Source organism: Lactuca sativa, chromosome 5 (assembly GCF_002870075.4).
Source record: "Lactuca sativa cultivar Salinas chromosome 5, Lsat_Salinas_v11, whole genome shotgun sequence".
NCBI lineage: Eukaryota > Viridiplantae > Streptophyta > Magnoliopsida > Asterales > Asteraceae > Lactuca > Lactuca sativa.
Genome location: NC_056627.2, coordinates 245,101,494 through 245,113,520, shown reverse-complemented (window position 1 = coordinate 245,113,520; position 12,027 = coordinate 245,101,494). Strand labels below are relative to the sequence as shown.

Sequence of the window (12,027 nt, the reverse complement as noted above, 5' to 3'; positions counted from 1 at the left end):
TAACGCAAGTTGAAGCCATTCCGATGTCGCTATCATCGCAAGTCTACTCTACGGCTTCATATGACAAGAACAAAGAACACATTTACTTTCAAATACATAATAAGAAGGCTTCTATTTCAACGAGGCGATTTTGTTCATTGATGCATCTTGCTATGGATTCCTCAGTCATCTCGCCAGACTTTATCATGACTACACAGTTGTTCTCAATGCTTTACGAGATGGGATATATGGATGTGCTCACCACAGTCACAAAAGTTAAAAAGTCTTGTTTACCATCTCAATGGAATGGTTTGCTAACTCTTCTCATCAAGAGTTTGGTAGAAAGGAGTGGTGGATCGGATGGCACTAGCAAGGGTTTTCTAACCCTTTTATACGGTCTCTACAATGGCATCAACCTTGATTATGGGACGATTATCTGTTCTCAAGTGGTGCAGAGCCTCAATACTTCTACGAGGCATTCATAAATTTCATGTGGACGTTTCTGGACTCTCATTACAAGGAGAGCAATTGACACTTTGGCCATTCCAGTTATGAAGGATGCCTTGGTTGCATCAGTTGCTACGTTTCACATGAAGAAGATCATCATCTCTGATCCAATCAAGTTCCCTCACAATGGCTCCATTCCTGAATCCATGTATCGTTGTGTCACAACCGAAAGTCATGTTATGGCGGATTACAGGAAGCTTACTCCTATGGGACCGAGAGTCCTTACTCCAGAACAGAAGGCTGCCCTGGAATTTGTTGACAAGCCTAGCAACCGAGGGAAACACACTACCACAAAGAAGGAGCCAACAGAGGAGGATAAGTCTAAAGCTTCTAAGTCACGGAAGCGAAAGTCTGATAAAGGAGATTCTTCTAAGTCCAAGAAGATTAAAAAGATGGAACGGAGGTCCAAGAGTCCCACTCCTCCCAGCTCAGAAAATGATAAAGAGGATGAAGAAGAGGAAAGTCATCATGAATCACCGAGAGGTAATACACCTCCCAGATCCCCAACTCCAACCGAACCCATTCATAACAAAATTCCTACCCTACCTCCATCACCAAAACAGACTATTTCAGTTTCGGTTGCTACCATTCCTCCTATTACTACTTCCTCACAAACAACAACTTCTTTATCACCACCTCCACCAGTTACTTATATTCCTATTTCTACAACTCCATTACCACCTCCTATAATTTCCCAACCCACCACCACTACGATTCCTGAACCGACAGTGGGGGTCAACGTATCTGATACGGGGACCACTACTGTAACTGAAACTCCATTCATCAATAAACCACTTTCACCCACCCACTCAACCGATACCGTTGCTACTCTCGGTGGTGAGAATGACGAGTATGACTCTACATACTTTAGTCCATATCGGTTTCCAACTGATGAGGATGATGATACTCCTATCACTAGCCAACATTTGCAAAGCATTAATGAGAAACTCGATCGATTGCTTGAAGACAACAAAGCCTATAGTGGTGTGTGTGACATCCCCAAAATCTCCGCCAGAAAAGACCGATTTTCATTTATGCTTTTTAAACATTTTCAGAGTAAATCCTTTTGATTTGAAAGACTTGCGGAATTTGTTCCCAAAAACAAAACATGATAAAACAATGTTTACCAAAGCATTTCATAAAAGAAATGTATTTTCATTATACAATCAAAACTCGGGGTGTCATGTTCCGATACAGACCAATAAGCATAAACGATAACATTACAAGTCATTCAACAAATATATACATATACAGACTTGTAAACAAAACAACTTGATGGTTCGTCCATCTTATGCCCTTGTGCCACTTCCTGTAATACAAATAAATCTGAGTGGGTCAGGCTTGGGAGCCTGGTGAGCATATAGGGTTTTCAACCCACAATAAATAATTATATTTAATTCCACCAACCAACAATAACCCAATTACCCATTCCTGTTATTCTCACTTTATGTCCCTAAAATAACTAACACAAGGGACCTAGTCTAAGAATATTTCATCGGGGCGACAACACATGCTTTGGGGGTTCCTCAGCAATATAAGTCAAATAAGGCAACCATGAGGGGGATGGAGTACAGCGAATGAACACCCAAGTTCATTAACACCTACAGGTGGCGAACCTGCTAATGTTTCCACAAGACTATCTAGAAAAGTCTTTGGTCGTCATCTAAACTCCGCTAGATGACTAAATCAAACAACAACGAGGCCTCTCATCTGTTTATTACACACCAACTATCTACCCATGTTCTACCCAACATATTAGTAGATAAAAATATACATTTTTATACATAGTTTAAAAACTTGTATAGCATGCTTTAATCAATACATATTCGACATAACAGATGAGGCACACACACACATAACACGTATTTCATAGAGAATAATCATATCTATGAGATAGAAGAAAGTGAATACACATTCACACATATAAACAACAATATACTTAATACACTCAAACCATACTTGTATTATTATCGTGTTTATGAAAGGTAGTATACACTCACTTGATCAGAAGATGATCGGACAGCACTACGACTTGCAGAAGTAGTAATTCTTAGCAGATCTGGAAGATCTCTACAAAAATCGAACTTCTCGCGGGCAGAGCTTCGGCTCGGGAACCGCACTTCTCGGGATCTTCGGGATCTCGGGACTTGCTTCGGGACTCGGGAATATTATCGGGGCTTCGGGGTACTTGTGGCATGCAAATCGATGCAAAATGGGAGAGAGAAGAGAGAAAATAGCAACCCTAAACGGCTGGCCCTTCAAATCTATTTATAGGGCAAATTTGGCCCTTGCCACGTCGTGGCAACCTTTTTCCACGTCGTGGGCTTGGTCTTCACTGCATGCGTCATCCCAAGTTGCATCTGGGGGCCTCCCGGAGGTGACAGGAGATTTGCCACGTCGTGTCACTGCTTGCCACGTCGTGGTCTCTGACAGTTTTGGGGTTTCGCGCCCCGAACTTCAGAAATTCATAACTTTCGCAAAAGAACTCCGTTTTCGACGTTCTTTATATCGTCGCGAAGGTGAGATTATGCTCTACAACTCTCGTTTAGACGCCATTGGCTAATTTTGACTTTATTTTTAATATATTATAAGTATATTACTTATATATTATCTTTAGTAGGCCGGGACAGGAAAACTCCGTTCGAAATTCATAACTCCTTCATCTGAACTCCGTTTCCGTCCGTCTTTCCGTCGTTGCACTACTATCGATGAGATCTTAAATTCTCATTTAGATCACTAAGGATAGATATCTATCTACCTTAAATTCACTATTTACGTCGCGCTGGGTCATGCCGGTTCTGTCGCGAAACTTCGACAGGTCATAACTTCTTCGTTATAACTCGGATTTTGGCGTTCTTTATATATTCGGAAACCTCGTTTCAACTACTACAACATTAACCAAAGATATCAAGTTTATTTTACCCTTAAATTTTGATACTTATTTTTATTCTTAATTAATCAAACCACATAATTAAGCAATTAAGCACAAAACACATAATACTCAAATAATACACTTCTATTATTTCAAAATGGGTTACAAAGGTTAACCTAGACTATTACATTGCTAAAAAATGGCAAGCGCGAAAACACAGGCATTACAATTCTCTCCACCTTAGAATGATTCTGTCCCCGGAATCACACATCAACAAACAAATGCGGATAGCGACTCAACATGTCACTCTCCGTCTCCCAGGTGAGATTCGGCCCATTCGTGTGTTTCCATCGGAGAAGCACTAACACGACCATCTTGCGTCGCAACTTCTTTGTCTTTCGGTCAACGATTGCCTCTGGTTCTTCAATCAACCTTTTGTTCTCATCGATTCTCAATTCAGAAATTGGAATTATGTCAGGAACTTCTCCCGTGAACTTCCTCAAATTACACACATGAAAAGTGTTGTGAATTCCATTCAGTTCTTCTGGTAGTTCGAGCTTGTAAGCTTGGTTCCCAATCCTCTGAAGAACTTTAAACGGTCCAATAAACCTTGGACTCAACTTTCCCCTTTTACCAAATCTTATAAGTCCCTTCCACGGCGAGACTTTAAGCAAAACCGAATCTCCAATTTCAAAAGTCATCAGTCTTCGCTTCTTGTCAGCATAGCTCTTTTGACGATCCTGAGCTGCTAACATTCTTTCCCTAATTATTTTCAACTTTTCAGCAGTTTGATGAACCATCTCGGGACCCATAAACTGCTTTTCTCCAGCCTCAAGCCAACAAGACAGCGTACGACACTTCTGTCCATACAAAGCTTGATAAGGTGCCATCTTAATGCTCGAGTGGAAACTATTATTGTAGGAAAACTCTACCAATGGTAAATGTTCATCCCAATTACCTAGGAATTCCAAGGTACATGCTCTCAACATATCTTCAAGTGTTTGTATTGTTCTTTCACTTTGACCATCAGTCTGCGGATGGTAAGCTGTACTTAAACATAACTTGGTACCCATTTCCTCTTGTAGACTTTTCCAAAACCTTGAGGTGAAACGACTATCACGATCCGATACAATCGTTAACGGAACACCGTGAAGCCTCACAATTTCCCTCACGTAAGAATTCGCAAGCTTTTCCATAGACCATTTCTCCTTGGCTACTATGAAATGCGCACTCTTAGTGAATCGATCAACAACCACCCAAATCATGTCGTGACCATTCTTTGTTCTGGGCAGTTTAGTGACAAAATCCATCGCAATGTCTTCCCACTTACCCATAGGCACAGGCAATGGTTCGAAACTCCTGTACGGTTTCTGATGTTGTGTCTTTACTCTCGCACAAGTCACACACTCAGCCACATATTTTGCAACATCAAGCTTCATCGTCGGCCACCAGTAGTAAGGTTTCAGGTCCCTATACATTTTAGTGCTACCGGGATGAATCGAGTACATGGTATTGTGAGCTTCTTCCATCAGAAGATCTCTGATTCCTCCTGTCTTAGGTATCCAAATCCGATCTTGGAACACCTTCAGTCCATGACTGTTTACACCGAACACCAACGTTTTGCCCAAACATTCCTCTTTTCGGTCATTCTTCTCGGAAGCTTCCTCTTGAGCTTTCTTTATACTTTCCACAATTGTCGAGACAACTTCAATTCTCAACGCTCTTCGCCTTTTCCTTTCAAGATTGACTTTCCGATTGAGAGCATCAGCAACAACATTAGCTTTACCGGGGTGGTAAAGTATCTCATAGTCGTAGTCCTTGAGTAATTCTAGCCATCGTTGTTGTCTCATATTCAATTCTTTCTGACTAAAGAGATAGTGGAGACTCTTATGATCAATGAAAATTTTGCACTTCGTGCCATAGAGGTAATGCCTCCATATTTTCAGAGCGAAAACTACCGCTGCCAACTCCAAATCGTGAGTCGTGTAGTTCTTTTCATGCTCTTTCAGCTGTCGAGACGCATATGCGATCACCTTATCTCTTTGGGTCAAAACACAACCCAATCCAACCCCAGACGCATCGCTATAAACAGCAAAGTCTTCAACTCCATCGGGTAAAGAAAGTATTGGTGCCTCGCATAGCTTCTTCTTTAGCTTCTCGAATGCTTCTTTATGCTTATCACTCCAAGCATAAGTAGCTCCTTTGTGGGTCAAAGCTGTTAATGGAGTAGCAATCGAAGAAAAGCCTTGGATAAACCTTCGGTAATATCCGGCTAATCCTAAAAAGCTTCGAATCTCCGTGGGACTTTTCAGTTGTTCCCACTTCATCACAGCTTCAATCTTTGCTGGATCAACCATTATCCCTTCTTGGTTGACCACGTGACCCAAGAATTGGACTTCACGAATCCAAAAATCACATTTGGAGAACTTTGCATACAACTTCTCCTGCTTCAAAACTTCGAACACTTATCGCAAGTGTCTGCCATGCTCCTCCTGGCTTTTCGAGTAAATCAGAATGTCGTCTATGAACACTATAACGGATTTATCAAGGAACGGATTACAAACCCTATTCATCAAATCCATGAACGCTGCTGGAGCATTGGTTAGTCCAAACGATATAACCAAGAACTCGTAGTGCCCATATCTAGTTCTGAATGCAGTCTTCTCTATATCTTGATCTCTTACTTTTAGCTGATGATATCTTGACCTTAGATCGATCTTCGAGAAATAGCTCGAACCTTGCAATTGATCAAACAGGTCATCAATCCTTGGCAACGGATACCTATTCTTTATTGTTGCCTTATTCAGCTCCCTGTAATCATTGCACATTCTCATACTTCCATCTTTCTTCTTCACAAATAACACCGGAGCTCCCCAGGGTGATGAACTAGGTATAATGAAACCTTTGTCCAATAACTCCTGAAGTTGCATCATTAGCTCCTTCATCTCCGTCGGTGCTAATCGGTAAAGTGATTTTGCTATTGGCGTGGTCCCTGGTAACAACTCTATTCTGAACTCCACTTGTCTATCAAGTGGTAATCCAGGAAGATCTTCAGGAAATACTTCCGGATAATCACACACCACTGGAATATTCTGCATCACCTTCTTTTCCTTCTTAGCATCAATCAGGAATGCTAAATATGATGTAGATCCCTTGGTCAAACACTTTCTGGCTTTCATTAGAGAAATGATTCCAGAATTTACTCGCCGTTTGTCCCCGTACACCATAAATGAATCCTTCCCAGGTGGGTTTACTTTAACTATCTTCTTCTTGCACAAAATTTCGGCATCATTGGCGCTAAGCCAATCCATTCCCAACACGATGTCGAAACCATTAAGTTCGATAGGCAATAATTCCTCGTGAAACTTATTCCCATTAAGGTCGATTAAGATGTTTTTCATACGACGGCTAACAGGTACAAACTTGTCACTAGCAACTTCGACTAATAAAGCATTATCTAGTCTATCAACAGGAAAAGCTAGCTTTCTACCAAACTCATGCGAAATAAAGGAGTAGTTGGCTCCAGAATCAAACAAAATTTGAGCAGGTAATTCGTTTACGAGAAAGGTACCTGAAGCGACATCAGCTTCATCTTTCGCAGCCTCAAGTGTCATCTGGAAGGCTCTCGCCTTCGGCTTTGGTGGAATGTTGGGCCTAACTGCCTCCTTCTTCTTCGGACAGTCTTTCAAAATGTGCCCCTCTTCATTACAACCAAAACACATCCTTTTGTTGTTCGGACACTCATTGGCAAAATTTCCAACCTTTCCACACTTGTAGCAGGTTACATCCTCGCTACATTTCCCAAAGTGCTTCTTCTTACAATTATCACACCACTTCGCTTCGCCTCCTTTTCCTCCACCAAACTTTTTCGAATCAGATTTCGAAAATTTGCTTTTCTTACCGGAACCAGATGTTCCCTCAAACTTTCTTTTCTCACCAACCTCAACCTTGTCGGTGGTTCTCCCCTTAATCATGTTCTCAACAGACTTGGCAGCCCAGATAGCTGCCTCTAGAGTATGTGCCTGACGTACTGGCACCTCATACTCCCATGGGAGTCCCTTCGCATACCGGTCCACCTTTTTCAGCTCGTCTGGGACGATACGCAAGGCAAACTCCATCTTATCGGTGAAGTTATTGGTGTATTCATCAACTGACATGCTGCCTTTCATTAATGCCAAAAATTTATTCTCTAACTCCAACAAATTTTGAGCCGAGCAGAACTTGCGCTTGAACTGCACCAAGAACTCTGGCCATCTCAATTGTAGTGGTTCATTAGGGCTTAACGTCTTCCCTAGAGTGTTCCACCAATGAACGGCTCCACCTCGGAATTGTCGCACTGCATAGATAGTCTGCAACTTGCCTCTGCAGCCACATGTCATGAAATCTAACTCCATTTCGGAGATCCAATCCATAACTCCAATCGGATCCTCCTTTCCATTGAAGGTCGATGGTTTGCAAGTTAGAAAGTCCTTGTACTTGCATCCCATTCCATCATTCCTTCCATCATGGTTGTTTTGCCTAACTATCGGTGGGTTGGCTTGACCAACAGAACCACTGAAGTTTCCACCTTCCGAGTGCCCTTCATTTAATTCAGGCTCTTCCACTGAAGTTTCCACCTTCTGTTGAAGCAACCGTCTAGTTTCATCCATCTGACGATCCAACATCGTTTGAATCATCATTTGCACACCAGCCATGGTTATTGGCTCAGGTGCTGCTGCTACGACAGGTATTTGTTCAATCACTGGTGGTTGATTCCTGTTTTCATCAACATTTCCAACTCCACTTCTTGTTCTCACCATTTTGATCTACACACCGAATAAGGTGAAATTAGATCCTCATTCACGATAGATATTCAAATCATCCTTATCACTCTGAAACGTTTACATGCTAGTTCTAATATCGTAGATGCACGCTTACAATCCTACACACATAAAGTTTCTAGATCCGGTCGGCAACAGACCATAGATCCGAACAAATAATATCATATATGACAACATATAACATTTAGCACATAAAGCATTTTAGGAAACTTTCCTAAAATAAACTAGTGCTCGTGTCTAAAATATCACAAACACGTCTCAAAATTTCACTTAGCATTCTAAGTTTAAGTCTAGAAATCCTACAAATTCCTAGTTCGCTTAAACTAATACTCTGATACCAACTGTGACATCCCCAAAATCAGGGCCAGAAAAGACCGATTTTCATTTATGTTTTTTAAACATTTTCAGAGTAAATCCTTTTGATTTGAAAGAGTTGCGGAATTTGTTCCCAAAAACAAAACATGATAAAACAATGTTTACCAAAGCATTTCATAAAAGAAATGTATTTTCATTATATAATCAAAACTCGGGGTGTCATGTTCCGATACAGACCAATAAGCATAAACGATAACATTACAAGTCATTCAACAAATATATACATATACAGACTTGTAAACAAAACAACTTGATGGTTCGTCCATCTTATGCCTTTGTGCCACTTCCTGTAATACAAATAAATCTGAGTGGGTCAGGCTTGGGAGCCTGGTGAGCATATAGGGTTTTCAACCCACAATAAATAATTATATTTAATTCCACCAACCAACAATAACCCAATTACCCATTCCCTTTATTCTCACTTTATGTCCCTAAAATAACTAACACAAGGGACCTAGTCTAATAATATTTCATCAGGGCGACAACACATGCTTCGGGGGTTCCTCAGCAATATAAGTCAAATAAGGCAACCATGAGGGGGATGGAGTACAGCGAATGAACATCCAAGTTCATTAACACCTACAGGTGGCGAACCTGCTAATGTTTCCACAAGACTATCTAGAAAAGTCCGTGGTCGTCATCTAAACTCCGCTAGATGACTAAATCAAACAACAACGAGGCCTCTCATCTGTTTATTACACACCAACTATCTACCCATGTTCTACCCAACATATTAGTAGATAAAAATATACATTTTTATACATAGTTTAAAAACTTGTATAGCATGCTTTAATCAATACATATTCCACATAACAGATGAGGCACACACACACATAACATGTATTTCATAGAGAATAATCATATCTATGAGATAGAAGAAAGTGAATACACATTCACACATATAAACAACAATATACTTAATACACTCAAACCATACTTGTATTATTATCGTGTTTATGAAAGGTAGTATACACTCACTTGATCAGAAGATGATCGGACAGCACTACGACTTGCAGAAGTAGTAATTCTCAGCAGATCTGGAAGATCTCTACAAAAATCGAACTTCTCGCGGGCAAAGCTTCGGCTCGGGAACCACACTTCTCGGGATCTTCGGGATCTCGGGACTTGCTTCGGGACTCGGGAATCTTACTAGGGCTTCGGGGTACTTGTGGCACGCAAATCGATGCAAAATGGGAGAGAGAAGAGAGAAAATAGCAACCCTAAACGGCTGGCCCTTCAAATCTATTTATAGGGCAAATTTGGCCCTTGCCATGTCGTGGCAACCTTTTTCCACGTCATGGGCTTGGTCGTCATTGCATGCATCATCCCAAGTTGCATCTGGGGGCCTTCCGGAGGTGACAGGAGATTTTCCACGTCGTGGCACTGCTTGCCACGTCGTGATCTCTGACAGTTTTGGGGTTTCGCGCCCCGAACTTCAGAAATTCATAACTTTCGCAAAAGAACTCCGTTTTCGACGTTCTTTATATCGTCGCGAAGGTGAGATTATGCTCTACAACTCTCGTTTAGACGCCATTGGCTAATTTTGACTTTATTTTTAATATATTATAAGTATATTACTTATATATTATCTTTAGTAGGCCGGGACAGGAAAACTCCGTTCGAAATTCATAACTCCTTCATCTGAACTCCGTTTCCGTCCGTCTTTCCGTGTTTGCACTACTATCGATGAGATCTTCAATTATCATTTAGATCAATAAGGATATATATCTATCTACCTTAAATTCACTATTTACGTCGCGCTGGGTCGTGTCGGTTCTGTCGCGAAACTTCGACAGGTCATAACTTCTTCGTTATAACTCGGATTTTGGCCTTCTTTATATATTCGGAAACCTCATTTCAACTACTACAACAATAACCAAAGATATCAAGTTTATTTTACCCTTAAATTTTGATACTTATTTTTATTCTTAATTAATCAAACCACATAATTAAGCAATTAAGCACAAAACACATAATACTCAAATAATACACTTCTATTATTTCAAAATGGGTTACAAAGGTTAACCTAGACTATTACATTGCTAAAAAATGGAAAGCCCGGAAACACAGCCGTTATAGTGTGGTCCTCAAAGCCTTTCTGGAAACTACTCTGGAACAATATATGGAGTCTATTGAAAAATCCACAAAAGCTGTTGATGCTTCTACTTCCTCTTCCAAAAAGGCCTCAACTGCTGTTACTGAGATTGTTCAAACAACTCAGATTTTTCTTGAGTCTCTGAAAGGGCATGCCAACACAAATGCAGCCAAGGTACAAGCCTCTGTGGATTCACTTTCTAAGTCCCTTCAAGAAGAAAGCACCAAGTTTGAAGCTGTTCGTTCTTCCATCCAAAAAGAGAACACTTCACTTCTCGGTTCTGTGTCTTCTCGGCTGGAATCTCTTCATGCTGATCTCGCTAAAGAAAGTGCTTTAAAGGAAGAACTTGCCTGTCAATCAACTCAGCTTGAAGTTCAGAAGGTTCAGCTCGCTCACGCTGAAAAGGAAATTGGTTTGTTGAAGACTCAAAGAGTTGTTTTTTGCAGCTGTGCAGGGGATGTTAAGGATATGCTCACCAACATTCTTGGTGCTCATGATCCTATTATAACTTTGACCATTCGGAATCATCTCACCACAAAACTGACTCCTGCCATTTCCATGTTACATGAAATGAAGGGTGTTTCGGAGGTATCCTGACCTCCAAAACAAGGGGGAGAAAGTGCTTAACCGAAAGTGACTGTGAAAACAGAAACTACACAACAAAGTGTTCAACCGAAAGTGACTGTGAAAACAGAAACTACACAACCAGAAGTCCAAGTCACAAATAAATTGAAGGATAATGTAGCTTCAGGATTTGGTACACAAGAAAAGACCACTGATGATAGTGATAGTGATGTTGGTGAAACTATTGCTGAGGCTCTCAAGAGAAAGAAGAGGGACCTAGAGTTGGATGAAACTCCCAAAGTTGCAAAGGAAGCAGAGGAGAGGGAAAGGAGAAACAAGGAAAAGAAGAAGCCTTGAACTGTAAGAAGGCCTTGTTTCCCTTATGGACCAGAGAGGCACTTATCAATCAAGCTATAGAGTTTCCAAGTATTTATTGGTTGGAACTTGTTGCTTCGTTTGACTGTGATAACTCGAAGGACTCGCAGTTCGATATGTCGATAACAAGAAAAGCATTCACGTTTCATTGCTTTGACTCGACTGCTGAGGTTCCTTTTCCTTATCCGAAGGTTGACCAAGAGTTGATTGACTTCTATCTGAAGTATGGCCAACCTCAGTATCTAACATGAAGTGCCCAGAAAATTGTGACTGTTAAGGTGCTCAAACCCTCACCTGCTGGGAGATTTGTCAATGTCAATTTTAAAATCACTCGAGGTTCTGCAAACTCTGTGTCAACTATCTCTCTAGCAGACCTTCCTAGTTTGAATCCCCATGACTGGATTCTGATATACAACATTCTGCTCACTAATCCGATGGAA

The 12,027-nt window shown here is 40.9% G+C and overlaps 1 protein-coding gene across 1 annotated transcript; it reads left to right on the top strand.

Annotated features, from left to right (window-relative positions):
* The first annotated feature begins 530 nt into the window (after positions 1 to 530).
* LOC111908689 (uncharacterized protein PB18E9.04c-like) lies at positions 531 to 11,569 on the top strand. Its single transcript, XM_023904489.1, has 3 exons — positions 531 to 1,470; positions 10,611 to 11,225; positions 11,298 to 11,569. Exons 1-3 carry the CDS (start codon positions 531 to 533, stop codon positions 11,567 to 11,569), a joined length of 1,827 nt encoding a protein of 608 aa, XP_023760257.1.
* Positions 11,570 to 12,027: the final 458 nt, after the last annotated feature.